This window comes from Mastigoproctus giganteus, chromosome 6 (genome assembly GCF_048544385.1).
Source record: "Mastigoproctus giganteus isolate SK-2022 chromosome 6, ASM4854438v1, whole genome shotgun sequence".
Lineage (NCBI taxonomy): Eukaryota > Metazoa > Arthropoda > Arachnida > Uropygi > Thelyphonidae > Mastigoproctus > Mastigoproctus giganteus.
The window spans coordinates 36,347,684-36,367,630 of NC_143580.1; the positions used below are offsets into that span (position 1 = coordinate 36,347,684).

At 37.7% G+C, this 19,947-nt stretch overlaps 1 protein-coding gene across 1 annotated transcript in view; it reads left to right on the forward strand.

The window, feature by feature from the left end:
* The window catches only part of Cul3 (cullin 3), a 344,806-nt gene that overhangs the window by 69,224 nt on the left and 255,635 nt on the right, over positions 1 to 19,947 (forward strand). Inside the window, exon 2 of the mRNA XM_090375913.1 lies at positions 144 to 341. Within this exon, the coding sequence (XP_090232039.1) occupies positions 144 to 341 (198 nt within the window). The remainder of the gene's footprint in view (positions 1 to 143; positions 342 to 19,947) is intronic.

The following is a 19,947-nucleotide window of genomic DNA, read 5'->3' on the forward strand; positions in this document are numbered from 1 at the left end:
ATACTATTATTTAAATATTTTTCTTAAATTTTGGACAAATTTTTTTGCTTAGTGTCCATTAAATTCATTTACAAATATTTCAGTTTCTGTGAACAGTCTTTTTACACTGATTTCTTTAATGTTTTTTTTACTTTTTTCTTTAGATGACTATGGATGAAAAATATGTGCAAAATATATGGGCCCTGTTAAAAAATGCTATCCAAGAAATACAAAAAAAGAACAATAGTGGACTAAGTTTTGAGGAATTATATAGAAATGCATATACGATGGTCCTTCACAAACATGGAGAACGTCTGTATACTGGACTCAGGGAAGTTGTTACTGAACATCTTGTCAATAAGGTTGGTCTTTCTTTTATCACGTATGAGGAAAGCAGAGAATTCTTTACATGGTCTCTGCTGTTACATAATTAAAATGAACAGCTAAAATCTGTAAAGGCCATCCCCTATATCCTGGATATGGTTTATTAAAGTAAATATATCGGTTTATTTAGATAGTGGTTTATTATTGAAAAATCAGTGAAGTGCAATGTCATGCTGTGTTAAAGTAAGAAAATTATTATATTATATATTCCATCTTATGAAAGAAGGTGGTTTTTTTTTTTTTTTATTAGTGAAGTTATGAATTTATTACAAATGGGGAAAATTTTGTTTTAGGAGTAATTCAGTTAACTAAGTTTTGGAAGGAGTCTATATAAGATAGACTGAAGTTGAGGATTTGTATCCCTATATAATATCAGTAATTAAAGAATATAAAAATAAATGAGGACAGTATGATAGTGTTTCAGAGCTAAAGTGGTATTATACTGCTGTTTTAAATATTTGAAAATTTCTAAAAATATGTATTATTGGTACTGTTATAAAACAAAAGTGCTGTCTGTAAGATTTGAAATTTAAGTTAATTTTGATGCCTGGGATAGTGTTAATGATGTCCTCTAACTTAAAAGTTGCAAGTTCAAATTATGCTTTGGATATAAATGATTGTCAAACCCTCTTCAGATGTGCTAAGGTCACTTAGGCAACTGGCTGCTATGTTCTGTTATGTATCTTTCATTTCACTTCTGTATTGATTTAAAATCGTCTGTGGAACATAGTTGAGAACAGGTTTATCGTGGTTATTATCTTTGTGCACATCTGCTAAGGTGTCAAGTGCCTATTAGCTTCACATGCTGATTGTCTGCATGAATAGCTTAATTCCCAATAATTTTTTTCATGCAATTTATTGACTCTTTCAGAAAGTTTTGTCAGGGCATTTCAAATTCCATTACAGTTGAACAAATACAGTAAACTCTTGTTATAACATTTTCAAAGGGTCTGACCCCAAAGGCTACGATATGCTGTGTTATGGGAGCAGGAATTGCATGCTTATATAGCATCAGGGTAAAAACAAACAAAAAAAAAACTTCCCACATCACCTGTCTAGCCCCTTTGATAATTTGTTTAGTTCTTTAAATTTATTCAAACTACCATCTTTCACAATGCCATATGAAAGTTTGTTCCCGTGATCAACTACCTGCTGGCTGAAAGCAAATTTCTGCATATCTGTAAACGTCAGTCTTCAATATAAATTTGTTAAACCTGAGTACGTAATGTATTAAACATTAAGTGCTCTGGTTTAACAACCTTCAACAATTTTTTACTTCGAAACTTAGAAGTGGAGAAATTCATCAAGCACCAACCATCTCAAACCTTCTATCTGGTGATTATCAATATGGATTCTGTCGGTGTTGATCCACTGGGATATATTGGCTTATGTTACCTGTCATGGACAAATTCAGTGGAAAAGTTTTGTGAAACTCAGGCAATTGCTGTTGACATACCTAAGGCTTTTGATCAGGTTTGGAATAAAGTTCTTCCAAACAATCTCCCACCTAATGGATTACTGACTGTTTTTTGCAATTGGGTATCCAGCTTTTTCTCTGAATGCTCATTTCAGGTAATTGTGGATGACACCTCTGTCTTCTAACTTCTCTAATGCTAGCATTTCTAAAGGTTCATTTCTCTTTCCCACTCTTTTCTTCTGGTATATTCATAACCCTCTTCCACTGACTGTAAATCCTATCCATAGCTTTGCTGATTCGCATTTGGTGAGTATGGGCTTGGCACACCAAGGATCGAAGAAGTTGTACTTGCCAGAATGCGAATAGGGCATACCCATCTAACTCAGTTATTTACTCACTCAGTATGACCTTCCACTATACAGCAACTGTCAAACTCAACTCACAGTAAACCACTTGATCATTGAATGCCCATTATAATTGAGAGAACAACAAACAGCTTTCTCTTCACATCTATATTCTTCTAATAAACTTACCTTACAGCAGATTCTTGGGGACCGACAAGATATTAATGATGTTTTTACCTTCCTCAAAATGATACAAATACCGTCTGATCTGAATCCTTTTATTTAATATAGCAATCATGTACCAAATAAGATTGTAATAGGTGCATTATGGCCTTAGTAGCCCTTGCACCAATAAATCCAACAAACAACAACACCCAGGATCCTCAGCTGGATATCATCATTCTTCTCTTTCTTGGCGATTCCCTTCTCCTTCTCTCTCTCTCTGTCTTGGGGTAATTCAGAATTTTTTTTTTTTTTTTTTTTTTTGACTGGTGCAGTAAGCTTCAGGCTTCCTTGCACCATATGGCTAATAATAATAAAAAAATAATAATAATAGCACACTGCACTTTCTAGTTTGTTAAGCCTTAACCTTGCGCAAACAGCTCCAATTTCCTGAATATCCACTACCATTTCCTTAAATGCCATGCTCCATCTAATTCTCCAGTGCTGCAGAAAAAACAGTTAATTTCAATCCTTTCAGAACTCAGTCTTGGTTTTTTTCTTGCAGAAAAAGTGTCTACTACTTCTATATTCATCTTCAGTGCCACTTATATTTCTAGACAAGATTGTATATCTCTATTAGGAATTTCCCTGACAATTGTAAATATTGTTTCCTTTGCATTAAAAAAAAAAACTAGTCTTATTTTTCACTATCAGCATTACCTTTCTTGCAAACAACCACTCACTCTATACAAATCTCAAATCTGTCTTGCTATGTAATATTTTTCACACATCTGGGGTGCTACCCCCAAAAAACCTCTCTGAAGCTTCTAGACCCCCGTTCAAAGAAGAACATGTCCTCTTACCAAGTCTCTCTGTTCTCTGTCTCAGAGATGTTCGGTTTCTTCTGCATGCCTTTTTCTATAAATGCTTCATGATCTTTTGATTTGACATTGTGTTTCTCACACTCTCTTCCAAACCAGTCTGAATACCTGCTGCAGCTAGTTAGCATCCAGCACTGTCTAGCTTCAAACTCACAGAACCAAATTTTTAGGGTCTGTAGTGTAGTGAAGGACCCTTATGTCACTTGGTTGTCTGTCTGTCACAGCATTGTATCTCTGGAACCACTCAACCAATTGAGTTGAAATTTTGCATGGGTTTGTACAACATGTGGACCAGCATAACGCCATATTGATCGTTGTTGACAAAAATTTGTCTGAGAAGTGTGTGTGGGGGGGGTAATGGGGAGACAAAATGTTGTTGACAGCTTATAGCTTATACACCGTTGGAAAGAGCTCAACGAATAGGTTTAAAAATATTTTTAAAATTAAAAATGGCGGCGCCAGACAGGAAAATTTGAGTAATTTCGTGTCCCTCCCCTTCTATTTCCGTCACTAATGAAGCTAAAAATTTAAAAATCACATTGGCTATGCATTATGCTTATCAAGGGAAAACTATTCTGATTGAAATCTATCATTTACTTTTTGTGTTAAAATTAAAAAAACTATTTTTTATTGCACTTTGATAGTGTGCTTCTTTGTACTAAGTAACTCTCCTTTTGGTGACAAAAAAGTTACTAAATAGTTAGTTAATAATTCTATAAAGGTCATTTATAAATTTTGTAACAAGAAGTATTTTTTAACAATTTTCAAAGCTGGAGTTGTCCCAGCAAGGAGGTACCCAGAGAGCCAGTGGTGGGGAGGTGCCTGTGCAGAGTCTTGCACAGCCCTCACCTGCCAGTTGCTTCTCCCTCAAGATTTGAATTGCTTCTCCAGGAAGAAATCTGAACAACTGGAAAGACTCAAATAGATAACATTTCCATTAGTTCCTCTGTTTTAGGTCAAGCCCGGGGTATTAGAAAATTTTTTCAGTTACCATAAAGCTCTCTATTTGAGATACTACACTAACAACCATTCATGAATATGGACCCTTCATCCTGCGTGCCCGGCACTCATTAGTTGACCAATTTATTCTCTTCGTTGTTTATCCCTTCAATTTCAGTTTTCCAGAACAATCTTTCAATGTATTACCTGAAAATTACAAACTATAGAAATTCAAGTCTGATGTCAACAATTATCTTCCGGCTTCTCAGCCTTCATGCCATGCATGGTACTAAGACACATACTGCACAAACATAGCACAACACTAATTTCTGGCAATTTTACAGAATTCTGTATCATCACTGTCTACTGTGGTGAAGTTGAACTAACATTCAGGAGCATTCTGTGGAAGACACACATACCTTACCCTGCACATCAAGTAGTGCCATCTGGGTGGTATGAATGTGAATTGGTTTCCATTTTATTTGCATATTATTTTCAGAAAGGATTAGCATTAGTAGAGGCATATGATGCAAGAAAGCAAGCTTATGCAGCATCAGCAAAAAAAAAAAAAAAAAAAAAAACCCGCTCCTATTTCACCCCTCCATTCGTTCCAAGTACCTATCCAGCTCAGCCTTAAATTTATTTAGGCTATCAACTTCCACAACAAAGGATGGAAGGCTGTTCCACCAACCAACCACCCGCTTGCTAAAGGCAAAATTCCGCACATCTATCCTGCATCTGTCTTTCCTCGATTTGAATTTATGCCCTTTCAAATGATTGTTCTGAGCAAGAGGAAGAATCCCATCAGCATTGAGCATGCTCAAACCATTCAAGGCTTTATACAACTCAGTCAGATCACCTCGCAGGTGCCTAGTCTCCAGACACTGTAATTTGCAAAATTTAAGCCTTTCTTCATAAGAGCAACCCTTTGATCCATTCACTAATCTTGTTGCACTTCTCTGTACTTGTTCCAACAGCACTACATCCTTCTTAAAATGAGGCCTCCAGACCTGTATACAGTACTCAAGGTGTGGCCTGACCATTACCTTATACAAGGGGATAATCAGCTCCTTATCCCTGCTAGAAATATTTCTGTATATCATTGACAAGACACTATGAGCTACTCTTGCAGACCATCTGCACTGCTCAGAAAACTTCATATCTTCCTGCACAATTACCCCCAGGTCCTTTTCGTTCTCTACCACTGTCAGTGTAGTACAACAGAGTTGATACGTCACTCTGGAGATTCTGCTTCCCATATGCAGTATTTTACATTTGTCAATGTTAAACTTCATTTGCCACCTCTCAGCCCATCTGCTCAACTTTTCTAGATTCTGTTGCAGAGCGTACTGTCATTAGTGGGCTCAAATCTGGTGAGTATGGGCTTGGCAAACCCGGGGTCCTGAGCTGGATATCATCATTCTTCTCTCTCTCTCTCTCTCTCTCTCTCTCTCTCTCTCTCTCTCTCTCTCTCTCACACACACACACACACACAGGGTGTAACTCGGGAATTTTTTTTTTTTTTTTTGGCTGGTGCAGCATAAGCCTCAGGCTTCCTTGTACCATATGGCTAATAATAATAATAATAGTGTCCTTAAAAACCTTACTAACCTTCGTATCGTCTGAAAACTTGGATAATAAGCTTGATATACCATCATCACTATCATTTATAAATACAGAAAACAACAATGGACCCAATACTGAGCCCTGAGGAACTCCACTAATAACATTAGTCCACGATGAGCAGTGTTCACTGATTACCACTCTGTCTTCTCCCACTCAACCATCCCTTTATCCATAGCAGCAATTTGCCTCCAATGCCACACTGCTCCAATTTGTACAGCAGTCTTCCATGTGCAACAGTATCAAAAGCCTTTCTAAGATCCAAATATATGATATCAAAGTTATTCCCTGCATCCAGTTCCTTTGTGACCACATCATAGTATCCAATCAAATTGGTCAGGCAAGGCTTTCCCTTAATAAAACCATGCTGTGTCCGAGCTATAACTGAAGTCTTGTCTAGATGATCCTGCAGTGCTTCTTTAACCAGTGCCTCCATTAATTTTCCTAGAACAGAAGTTAAACTAACAGGTCTATAATTACTTGTGTTGCCCTTTGATCTTCCTTTGTGAATTGGGGTCACATTTGCACATCTCCAGTCCATGGGTACCTCCCCCGAGTCCAAAGAAGCTCTCATAATTATGGCTAAGGGTTTGCTTACTTCCTTTGCTGCCTTCTTTAATATAACTGGATAGGTCCCGTCCACCCGGGATCTATCCAGTTATGTTTTATGTTTATCTTCAACAATTTATCCTCCACTTTCCTCTCAGTTATTACAAAATCATCCAGCTCACTGCCAGAGTTTAACTCACCTCTGGCATTCTCCTCCCTGATTAACTCCTCATGGGTGAATGTAGATGCAAAATACTCATTTAGTTTGTTAGCCACCTGAGCAGGATCATCAACATTTGAATCAACAATATCCAGTGGACCAATCTGATTCATCCCTTTCCTTCTAGAGTTTACATAGGTAAAGAATTCTTTGTTGTTTTTCTTTGCATCCTTTGCCAAGGATTCTCATAATCTGCCTTTGCCTGCCTAATCTCCTTTGTGACTTGCTTACAGACCAGCTTATATCTATCATAGGCTTCCATATCACCCATTAATTTATATGTATCCCATGCATTTTTCTTCTCTGCCACATGTCTCATTAGTTCATCTGACATCCATTTAGGCCTAAACCTTAAACAGTATTTCTCTTGGTTGGTATGTAAAGCCTAGTAGCTTCCAAGATAATTTTTTTGAATGCTTCCCATTTTGAATTTGCTGTTGGTAACATCATCAGTTGGTCCCACCATATAGAATTTAAATACTGTCTCAGACCACCGTAGTCACCTTTACGAAAGCAAAAACCCTTCTCTTTACTCCTGATGATAGTTACCTCTTTGAGTAAATCCCACTTCAGCACGCTGTGATCACTGCCACCTAGTGGTTCCTTTATCTGCAGATTCTTAATGTATGAATCACTACTGATAATCAGATCATGAGTATTACTCCCTCTAGTTGCCTCCCGAACATGCTGATGTAGAAAACAATCATCCAATAAATCCACAAAAGCTTTGCTAGTGCATGAGTGACCAACCCACAAATTCCAGTTAATATCTGGGAAATTAAAGTCCCCCATTATAAGACTCTGATTTACTGGCCCACTATTTCCTTGTACAGTTTCTTATTATACTCATCAGAGTCATTAGGCCTATAATAGACTTCTACTCTCAATTTTGATCTCCCAATGCTTATGTCACACCAAACTGACTCGACACTGCACTGTCCAGCGATGTCGACTAGCTTCACTTTTGGATTTTGTGTTTCTCTTAACTAATAGTATAACCCCTCCTTCCTTCCTATCTTGTCTATCCTTCCTGTACACATTGTACTCTCCAAATTCCAGTTGTGCATTCCTTATATCTGTATGACACCACGTCTCTGATATCCCAACAATATCTGCCTTTGATATTCTGAGCAATACCTCAAATTCATCAAATTTATTTACCAAACTCCTAGCATTGGTGTTCATGCAAGTATACATGCACTTGTTCCTATTCTTAGCTACCCTAACACAACCCATTTGTTTACTTGTACCACAATGACTCCCAGCAGTCTCTGAAATATCCTGCATCTTGTTTTCCAGGCTGCTGCTCATTCCAATAGAAGCAGTGCAAGAATCACTCTCACCTCGGCCAGTGGCTACTGTTAATCTATTAGTCCTTGTATCCCCCCAAGCTAGCAGTTTTCCGACCTACCCGACACTGCCTCGATAACATCAGCAAATATTCTTGCACCCTTTCTATTTAAGTGTATCCCATCCCTGTAGAAGCAGTCTCCCCTGTTAACAAGTACAGACCAGGCTGAAAAAAAATTCTACACCTTGAGCCTTGCACAGTCTTTCCAGTGCCAAATTGATTGACATGGCTTTCATCATATCTCCCTCCTATCGTGTCTGGGCAGAATTGCAGACACTTTCAAATTCAACCCTAATTCACGGCTTTTTTCAACAGATTGCTTCCAGATGGATGATAGCAAAGTGTTCTTTTGCTATCATTCATTTATTATATAAGAGTAATTATGCCTGTGGTTCCAGCTTTTGAGCTTCTTAATTAGTATATTAGCAATGGCCACATGGTGCAAGGAAGCCTATGGCTTATGCTGCACCAGCACTAAATAAAATAAATAAATAAATAATAAAATAATAATAAGAAGAAAATTAAAAAAAAAAAAAAAAATTAATAAGAGAAAGAAAGTAGGCAACCTATGTGTTTCCCTCCTCCCGTAGGTAGTTATCCAGCTGATCTTTGAATTTCTCCAAACTGGCAGCCTCTACCACCCATGTAGGTAACTTATTCCAGTAATTTATAACTCGCTGGCTAAAATAAAACTTCCTGAAATCCAATCTCTTCATCTCTCCCCCATAACTTGAAATTATGGCCCCTAGTTCTAAAATCATTTATATCTGCGAGGATTTTGACCTTATTCATTTTACTTTTGTCTCTCAGATCCTTAAACACCTCAATTGAGTCTCCTCTGAGCTGCCTAGTTTCGCAGATGTGCAACCCACATATTTGAAGACTCCTCATATGGAGTCTTTCCTTTTGCCGATCTCACCAGGCGAGTTACCTGTCTTTGGATCTTTTCAATAAGCTCAATGTCTTTTTTTAGGTGCATACTTGAACACAATATTCCAAATGGTCTAACAATAGCCTCACGTAGTGGGATTACAACATCCTTATCGCCACTAGCAAATGTTCGATAAATCATCAGTAGGACACCATAGGACACCGTGTCTACAATGCTCAGAGAACTTTATGTCTGTAGTTCAACTCCACAAGTGTATAAGTTATTTTGTGGTTACTGTTCCCCAGGTGTAATACTTAGCTGAGGAATTACCATTTATTGCAACCCTCTGCCTCCTGCCCTGAAGCCTGCCTGTCCAGCTATCCATCTAAGGATTTTTCCTGTGATTCCAACCCTTTCCAGCATATCAAGTAACTGCTCATGTGGGACTGAGTCAAATGGTTTGCTGAAATCCAAATAAACAATTTCGAAATTATTCCATAAGTCCAGCTCTTGACTGATCCTTGAAAATAGCTAACTAGATTAGTTAAACATGATTTTCCCTTTACAAAACCATGCTGAGTATCCTTCAGAATTCCAATTCTATCTTAATGATCCTGAATTCCACCCTTGATCATTGCCTCCATGATTTTCCCTACTACTGAAGTTAGACTGACTGGCCGGTAATTTATCACTTCAGGCTTAGAACTGCCCTTATGTATCGGAGATACATTGGCACTTTTCCAATCCCACAGAATTACTGCATCTTCAGTGAGATAAATTCTGAGGCATTTGTTAATGTTATCTGCTTGACTGTGTTATTTACTTCACCTAGGTTAATCTTTGGCTTGTTTGTCATTGTGGCATGGTTCTCATTACCTTGCCTAATTTTCTCTCTCTCTCTCTCTCTCTCTCTCTCTTCCCCCCCCCCCCCCCGGCTTTCATCACTCAAGTCATTGTCTGTAATTATTTCTCTTAAGATGATCTCCATTGAGCATTTCAAAGTGATTGTTTCTGTTGCTGTGTGCTTCGTATGGTATGATTTTATCTGTTGAAAGTTTGTACAATAGGACCTTGGGTTTTGATACCCTACAGTACTGACAAATATCCTCCAAGCTTTTTGCTTTTCAGTTTTGATGAGCTTGGTGTATTTCTTTCTGATTTCATAGTAAATATGTTTTAATGGCCCCAGTTCTTGTGGGAAGGGGTGGAGGAGCAGTGTAACTTTTTTTTTTTTTTTTTTTTGGAAGGTTTTTCTGGCCATTCTTTCTTCATTCTGTAGTGCAGCTTTTTGTAGAGGTTTGCCGTGGAATAGCTGGGTTATAGGTTTTTTCTTTTTTTATGGACCTGCAGATATCTCCTACACATAGTATAATTGTATAACCTGATAATTCCTCTTTGATCATTTCATTGAATTTTTTCCATTGGATGGTCTTAATTACAAATTTGCTCATTTGATGTTATGGGGGTGCTATTGTTACTCAAGGTTATTGCTTGATTTGGCTGATGGACTATTCTTCAGTTTTGAATTTGTTGATGCACTGAGGGTGTTATTATTGTCAGGTCAATTGGTTGACTCTCACCATTGTCTGTTCTTGAATGTCATGGGATTGTCCAGTTCATTTAATATGATCAAAATTGTTTGTAGTTAATAAATCTAGCAAGTTGTTGGTTGCTTCTGCAGGTAGTTGAGATTAACAAAAAATTCAAATGTCAAATGTCAACCTACATAAGTAGGGAAGTGTATAATTTGTATTTTCTTATCTACTTTTGTGTGTGCACGCATGTGTAGCCGGTGCAGCAAAAGCCTGTGGCTTCCTTGCACTATATGGCAAAAATTAAATCGGCTTTCCTACCATTTTCATCTGTCCATTGATTATGCCATAGTCTTGACTATGAGTTTGAATCTGTCGTTATGATTGCAATGTTCGTTCTAAGCAAGTTTAATGCCTGTTTGAATAGTGTAATTATGGAATGATACCCATATAAGATATACAGTACAGGAAAATTAGGAATAATAACCCTATCATTATTTTTGCCTGTTGTGTAAATAATGACACTCTTCCTGCCTCGGTCTTTCAGAGTGAATTAATCTTGATGATTATGTGATCTTTGTTTTGCACTATTATTACTGTTTTTATTTCCTTGTTCACTGTTAGTGCTGTCATTTCCTAAGGTTTTGCTGAGTATCCTGTTACTTTACCTTTATAGCACTTTGTCCTTGCAGAACTAGAATATCAGTGTTTTTGTTTGTTTAAGTTTGGCCATGATAGGCCTTTGAACACTGTCATGAACATTTAATTATGGAATGGTTTTGGGGATTTCTATTTTTATTGGATTCTCACTTTTAGTATTTCAAGTGCTTGTAGATATTCCAGGCATTTTAGGTCTCTTATGGAGTGTTTGTCTGTTGCCTTTTTTTTTTAAACTTACAGGCAGCTCATTGTCTAAGCTTATTTTTGCATCAGCATTCTACATATTTCTGACCTGTTCTGGTGCAATGGCCACAGATGGGATCAGTTTCTGTACAACGCTCTGCTGTGTGTGTTCATAGTCCAATCACTTGCAGCATCTTGTCACTAGAACGAAGTCTACGTTTTTATGAGGACTAGCCTAGATATATCCTACCTGTTCTGTGAAAACTTTTCTCCATTTGTTTGAAAGCTCAATTATTCTGTTTTTACCTGTCTTATTTAGAATTCTGGAGAAAACTTTAATTTCTTCATTTCATTGTGGGTAATTTCATATTCCTCCAGGTTTTTGTAATGTAGGACTTCCATTTTTCTGTGTGAGTTCCGTGGCAGTGTTATACATTATAATTGCTCTACTGATTCCTAACTTACAAAATTTTTGTGCATATTGTGATTTGGTTTCCATCAAGAAAACTTACAATTTTAAACTTGGAAACTTAAAATTTAGCTTAGCCTTTGATATCTTTAAAACATGTTTTATTTTTAATATAATATTTTATGTTTTAATTTTACAAAAAATAGGAGAGATAAGCGAAAAATCAATTCACAAAAAAAAAAAAAATGTAAGTATAGAAGATCCCCCCCCTTTACAACTTTTTGACGAATGGCGCTTCGAATATTTCTTGAAATCATTTTTTCCAACAGAACACTATCGTCTTGCTGCTCCAGGTAGTCAAGAAGTACTTCTGCCTGGTTTAAAACAACACTGTGGCTAATTTTTGTGCCATCAACTCTTCTTCTTCATTGTTTAGTGGTGTAGTAGTCGTTACATGATGTAAAATCTCTTCATTTAGTACTTCTTGGGCAGCTAAATCTTTGTCAGAATTAAGCCAATCATGAATTGATGCTCATCGACCCCCCCCCCCCCAATTTGTTGAAAATTTTGTAATATTTCTGGTACCAGATCTTTGCAGTTTTCTTCAAGTCCTAGGAATCCTTAATCATTTAGTGGTAAAATTTTATGGCAAGACCTCTTTAAGGTTGAAACTTCATTATCACATCCAATTCAGTCAGGTTTTCCCAAAACGTCAATAAATCACAACCATTTTCTTCCGTTGACTTTGAAAGATAAATTTCTGTGATAAATTGCTTTCATTTGTTGGATGACACCTTGATCCCTAGGTTGTATTAAATCTGTCACATTGAGGGTAAATATTTGATGAAAATATTTCCACCTTTTGATTTAAGATTTAGAATTTCCTTATTAGCATGACTTGGTGCATTGCCTAATAGCAGCTTTCTGTGGCAAGCCCAGTGGTGTCAGATATTGGCACACTGAAGGCAAATTTAGTTCTGAACCAACTGAAAAATATCTCCTTGTCTATTCAGGCTGACTTATTGTAGTAATCAACAATACTTGAGAAAGTGCTGAACTAGGGTTGGCTGGGGAATAAAAGGTAAGGTGCTAAACTTGCTATATGAATGCGTATTATCCTGGTGGTAACTTATAGGGCACCAATTTGTTTTGAGTGCATAAGTTGAAAAGTATCTGCTAGGAGCTCAGTTCCATTTAAAGAGTAATGCTCCTTAGGATGTGCATGGCATGCAGGACTAGTGGTATAGTATTTAGGGTCAGGCGCTATCGGTGGTTTCCCTCATCTGGGCATGCAGGCCTGTGTCGACCCCAGCTTTGCAGATTTTGCTGGCAAATTGCCTATTGATCTGCATTTGGTGTATTGTGTGTTAGCTTATTCTGTCTGCTGTACCATTCCAAGTTCTTTTCTGAATATAGAGGTGGACATCTTGGCAGATCCCAAGAAGGAAAAGGCAAGAATCTAGGATACTCTGGTAAATGTCTGCCAAGAGCATTGGAGTGTTTGTGATAAAGGATGAATTACACAAAATTTTTTTCCAGATATAAGAAATGCAGCCTTGATAAAGTAATAGTAATACAGGCATGTGATGCAAGAAAGCAAGTGTATGAGCTTATGTAGCATCAGCCAAAAAAAAAAATCACACAACCATTCCCTCTAAATGTTTGTCCAGTTCCTCCTTGAATCTATTTAAGCTATCAACTTCTACAATGACAGATGAAGATTTGTTCCAGCAATTAACCACCCGCTGGCTAAAGGCAAATTTCTGCACATCTATTCTACAACTGTCTTTCCTCAATTTGAATTTATGCCCCATTAGGTTCGTAATCTGAGCAAGTGGAAGAATCCCATCAGAATTCAGCGTGCTCAACCCATTCGAGGCCTTGTACACCTCAATCAGATCACCTTGCTGCAGGTGACTAGTCTCCAGCCACTGCAATTTGTAGAACTTAAGCCTCTCTTGGTAAGAGGATCCCTTCATTTCCCTCACCAATCTTGTTGCCCTTCTTTGTACATTCTCAAGCAAATCGATATCCTTCCAAAAATGAGGCCTCCAGACCCATACACAGTACTCAAGGCATGGCCTGACCATTGCCTTATACAAAGGGATAATCACCTCTTTTTCTCTGCTAGCAAAATTCCTGTTTGTTTTGTTTGTTTGTCATTTGGTCTTTAGGGGCATTAGCAACTAAGGCCATATTGCTCTGGGGATAATGCGGTTGTCATTCCCTGACCTTTCTGCATCCTCTGTATTTGGTGGTCATGGGCTCCAACCCGGTCTAATCAAGAAGTGTGTGCTATGCACTGCTGCTCCTGCCCACCTGGCTATGGAGGCACCCAAAATTCCTGTATATTATTGACAAAACCCCATGACCTGCTTTTGCAGCCTGTCTGCATTGCTCAGAAAACTTCATATCTGACTGCACAATTCTTCCCAGGTCTTTCATTTTCTATCACCCTAAGTATAGTACCACAGTTGGTACGTTCCTCTGGGGTTACTTTTACCAATATGCAGTACTTTTCATTTGTCAGTGTTAAACTTCAGTTGTCACTTCTCAGCCCATCTGCCCAAATTTTCTAGATCCTGTTGCAGTAGTGCACTGCCATTACTGTCATTAACAACACTGCCAACCTTTGTATCATCTGCAAACTTCGACACTAATCCTGATATACCTTATTCAATATTATTGATAAATATACAAAACAACAGTGGGCCCAACACCGAACCCCGTGGAACTCCACTAATAACATTAGTCCACAAAGAGCAGTGCCCATTGATTACCACCCTCTGTCTTCTCCCTCTCAACCACCATTTTATCCGTTATAGCAACTTACCCTTAATACCATTCTGCTCAAATTTGTACAGTAGTCTTCCATGCACAACAGTGTCAAAAGCTTTCCCGAAATCCAGTATATGATATCAAAATTATTTTTTGCATCCAGTTCTTTTGTAACCACATCATAGTATCCAATCAGATTTTTCTGACAAGACCTTTCCTTAACAAATGCATACTGTGTCTGAATTATTGCTGCAGTCTTGTCTATATCATCCTGCAAGCATCTTTAACCAGTGACTCCATTATTTTACCCGGAACAGAAGTTAAACTAACTGGTCTGTAATTACTTGTGTCACCCTTTGATCCCCATTTGTGAATTGGGGATACATTTGCATATCTCCAGTCCATGGGGACCCTGAGTCCAAGGATGCTTTCATAAGTTTAAATGGTTTGCACCAAACTTAGAAACTATGTTCCTATTGACTGGTCATAGTTCGATTAATGCAAAGTTGCACGATTTAGGAATCACTGAAAGATATAGTTTCCGTTGTGGTGAAAGGGAATCATGGGAACATATGTACAACTGTGAGGAGTATAGCGATCTAAGAGTTGAATTGGTATCTCGAGTGAGTAATCTCAATCTTGTGACAGAAGGCTGCAAGATGATTCTACTTTAGCATTAGCATTAGTAGAGGCATGCGATGCAACGAAGCAAGCTTATACAGCATCAGCAAAAAAAAAAAAAAACCGTTCCCATTTCACCCATCCATTCACTCCAAATGTTTGTTTAGTTCTACCTTGAGTTTATTTAAGCTGTCAACTTCTACAATGACAGATGGAAGTTTATAAACAGGAAAACTTCTTAGCTCTCCAGGCCTTCTCAACTGCTATATTTGTTTGACAGAAGACACTTCTGCATCTGGAAGCCTTGATTGGTAATGCAGTATGGTGTAGTGCTGGATTACCTAGAGTTCTGTGCAATCGTTCTGAATGGCTTTGCTGTGGTGTAGGCATGAGTTTGCTATATCTGGTGCAACTCCAGCTCCTTGTGCAGTTCGTGATTCTGCAGAGTTCAAACTCGTTGTGCTGGTAGTTTCGGATGCTTTAACCTGGAACTTGAATTGTTTCCTATATGTATACATATTCTTCTTTTCTAGTTATTATTGTTATTACTTTTTTTTTTTGTCTTTTTAAGATCCTCCCACCCTGCAAATGGGCAAGCAGGAGGGGATTGGTTTGTAATTCTCTAAATTGACTAGTGGCATTGCAAAAGTTTTAGCAAGTACCGCTTTATATAATAAATGTAAAAAAAATTCTCTAGAACAGTGTTTCCCAAACGTTTTTAGTCACAGAACACTTTTCATCTCACAACATATTCACAGAACACTTACGAAACAAGTTTAGCGGGAGCCAAAAAACTGTTTGCAAACACATGGAAAGCCGAAATTCAAATAACTGTCAATATACTTTCGTTTTGGTCTTTTATTAGTTGGTTCCTGTTTTTTCACTTCGGATTTTTGGCAAACAAAAAGCTGCAATTGTTCATCCTCACTTTGAAGTGTGACAGTATTGTGTTCATTTTCATTGACCACAGTTGCACTACTAGTACTTTGCTGCTCATTTTAAAGTTCTGTTTTTCAACCACAAATCCATGGTCACATATTTTAATAATAATATTTTGAAATACTAATGATTATCAAAAAAAAAAAAAAATAATAAAATAAAATCAAGGAAGTGAGTTTAGTTATGATTTCGGTTCGCTTCCTCCTATACTTTAACCTGTGTACTCCAGGCTAAATGGCATACTAGATCACCACATTGCTACTTTTTCGTAGGTGTCATTACCTCTACACATATTTCTCAATGCAAAGCCCACCAAAATAAAGTGTTCCGTGGTATATTTGATTATTAGTCTATGCCAGTATATTAATAACCAAAAAAAAAATGATGTTAAATATTATAGTGATATGCTACAAATATGGAAAATTTATTTATTTTATTTTTTTAATTATTAATTACGATTTTTCACAGAACTTGTTCACATCTCGCGGAACACAGTTTGGAAAATGCTGCTCTAGAAGCCTGTGGTTTTTTTACCATTCCAATTGTGCAGAGTTTCAAAGAATGAATCCTGGCAGCATTAGAACTATCAATCTTTGTTTTTGCACACCATTATCTACAGCTTACAGAATCCTAATTTTATCTGTGATTGGCAAAGCTATCTGCTTTCTTGGAGCCATACTAATAAACATACACTAACTAATGAAATTAATTTCTAACTGATGTTCATTCCGTTACTGCACTGCGATAAAAGAATGTAGGAAATCTTAACAAATGATTTCTCATGGTCAGGCTGCAAGCACATCAGTTACTTCAGTTTATTTAAAGTATTCTCACATTTTTTAATGCGAATATTGTAATAAAAAAGTAAAAATTAAGGTTAAGAGGTAGAAATTTATGATTGTTATAGAGAAACCCTTTTATTTTCAGTGTTGTTATGCTGAATGTAAAATAGCATTACTTTAATGAGAAATTGGCCAGGACCAACCACATTAGCATTAATATAAGTATATGATGCAAGAAAGCAAACTTATGCAGCATCAACCAAAAAAAAAAAACCCTCCAATTTGTTCCATATGCCTGTCCAGCTAAGCCTTAAATTTATTTAGACTATCAACTTCCACGACAGAAGTTGGAAGTTTGTTCCACCAATCAACTACCCTCTGGCTAAAGGCAAATTTCCGCACATCTATTCTACAACTGTCTTTCCTCAATTTGAATCTGTGCCTCCTCAGGTTCTTAATCTGAGCAAGAGGAAGAATCCCATCAGCATTCATTTTGCTCAACCCATTCGAGGCCTTATACACCTCAATCAGATCACCTCGCAGGTGCTTACTCTCCAGGTGCTGCAATTTGCAGAACTTAAGCCTTGTAAGAGCACCTCTTGGTTCCTCTCACCAATCTTGTTGCCCTTCTTTGTACTCGTTCTAGCAACTCCTCATCCTTCTTAAAATGAGGCCTCCAGACCTGTACACAGCAATCTAGGTGTGGCCTGACCACTGCCTTATATAACGGGATAATCACCTCCCTGTCGCTGCTAGCAAAATTCCTATATATCATTGACAAGACTCCATGACCTGCCCTGGCTGCACTTCTGCACTGCTCACCGAACTTCATATTTGACCACAGGTTCTTTCCACTTCCCTGAGTGTAGTACTACACAGTTGGTACGTTTCTCTTCGGTTATTGCTATCCATATGCAGTACTTTGCATTTGTCAGTGTTAAACTTCAGTTGCCACTGAATTTACTCCATTTGGAGTAGCATACTGTTTTTACTATTTTTAACAACCCTGCCAACTTTTGTATCATCTGCAAACTTGGACATTAAACCTGATAATACCTTCATAAATATCATTGATAAATATACAAAACAAGAATGGGCCCAACACCGAACCCTCGGGAACTCCACTAATTACATTAGTCCTCGAAGAGCAGTGTCCATTAATCACCACTCTCTGTTGTCTCCCACTCAACCATCCCTTTATCCATTGTAGCAACTTACCCTTAATGCCATACCTCTCCAATTTGTACAGCAGTCTTCCATGTACAACAGTATCAAAAGCTTTCCTGAAATCCAATTATATGATATCAGAATTATTTTTGGCATTCAGTTCCTTTGTGTCCACATCATAGTATCCAATCAAATTGGTCAGACAAGACCTCCCTTTAACATACCCATGCTTTTGTCTTAACTATTACTGCAGGCATCTCTAGATGATCCTGCAATGCTTCTTTAACTAATGCCTCCATCAATTTCCCTGGAACAAACTAACTAACAGGTCTATAGTTACTTGTGTCACCCTTTGAACCCACTTTGTGAATTGATGATAAATTTGCACACCTTCAGTCCATGGGGACCTGCCCTGAGTCCAAGGAAGCTCTCATAATTATGGCTAATGGTTTGCTTACTTCCTTTAATATAACTGGATAGATCCCATCCACCCCAGGTGCCTTTGTTATGTTTATCTTCAACAATTTCTCCTCCACTTTACTTTCAGTTATTACAAGATTATCTAGCTTACTGCCAGAGTTTAATACACGTCTGGCATTCCCTTCCCTGAATAATTTCTCGTGTGAATGTAGATGCAGAATACTCTTTCAGTTTATCAGCTACCTTAGCATGATCATCAATAGTCAATCCATCTATGTTAAGTGGTCCAATCTGATTCATCCCTTTCCTTCCAGAGTTTATGTAAGTAAAGAACTCTTTGCTGTTTTCTTTGCATCCTTTGCCAAGCATTTCTCATAATCTGCCTTCGCTTGCCTAACCTCCTTTGTGACTTGATTACAGACTAGTTTATATCTGCCGTTGGCTTCTGTGTCACCTGATACTTTTCATGCATCCCATACATTTTTCTTCTCTGCCACGAGCATGATTAGTACATCCATTTAGTCGTAAAACTTGATTGGCGCATTATAGCCTTAGTTGCTAATGCGGCAATAAAAACCAAACAAACAAACAAACAGTCGTAAAACTTGGAGTATTTCTTAGTTGGAATGAAAAGCCTAGTAGCCTCCAAAATTAAGTCTCTGAAGGCTTCCTGTTTAGAATTCAGTGTTGGTAACATCATCAGTTGATCCCACTATACAGAATTTAAAAACTTTCTGAGTCCCCTGTAGTCACCTTTACGAAAGCAAAAGCCCTTCCCCTTAGCCTTGATGGTAGTTACATCTTTAAGTAATTCCCACATCAGTACATTGTGATCACTGCTGATAATCAGATCGAGAGTATTACTCCCTCTGGTTGCCTCTCGAACATGTTGCTGTAGAAAATAGTCCTCCAATAAATCCACAAAAGTTTTGCTAGTGTGCGAGTGACCAACCCACATGTTCCAGTCAATATCTGGAAAGTTAAAATCCCCCATTATAAGACATTCTAATTTACTGGCCCACTCTATTTCTCTGCACAATTTCTCATTATACTCATCAGATTCATTAGGCCTATAACACACACCTACTCTCATTTTTACTTTCCCAGTGCTTATGTCACACCAAACAGACTCAACATTGCATTGTCCACCAACATCGGTTGGATGCACTTCCTTAGATTTTGTGTTTTCTTAACTAACAGCATAACCCCTCCTCCCTTCCTGTCTATCCTTTCTGTACACGTTGTACTCCCCAAATTCCAATTCTGCACCGCTTATGTCTGTGTGACACCACATTTCTGATATCCTAACAATATCTGCCTTTGATGTCTTGATTAGCACTTCAAGCTCATCAAATTTCTTAACTATCTCCTAGCATTGGTGTACACCAATGTGTGACCAATGTGTGGTCTGACCATTGCCTTGTACAAAGGGATAATTGCCTCCTTTTCACTACTAAAAAAAATTCCTGTATATCATTGACAAGACCCCATGACCTGCTCTCGCATCCTGTCCGAACTGCTCAGAAAACTTCATATCTGACTGCAGATTACCCCCCAATCTTTTTCATTTTCTACCACCCTGAGTGTATATCAAACAGTTGGTACATTTTCCTGGGGTTAGTACTACCCGTATGTTGTACTTTGCATTTGTCAGTGTTAAACTTCAGTTGCCACTTCTCCATCTGCCCAACTTTTCTCGATTCTGTTGTAGTAGCATAATGTCATTACTGTTATTA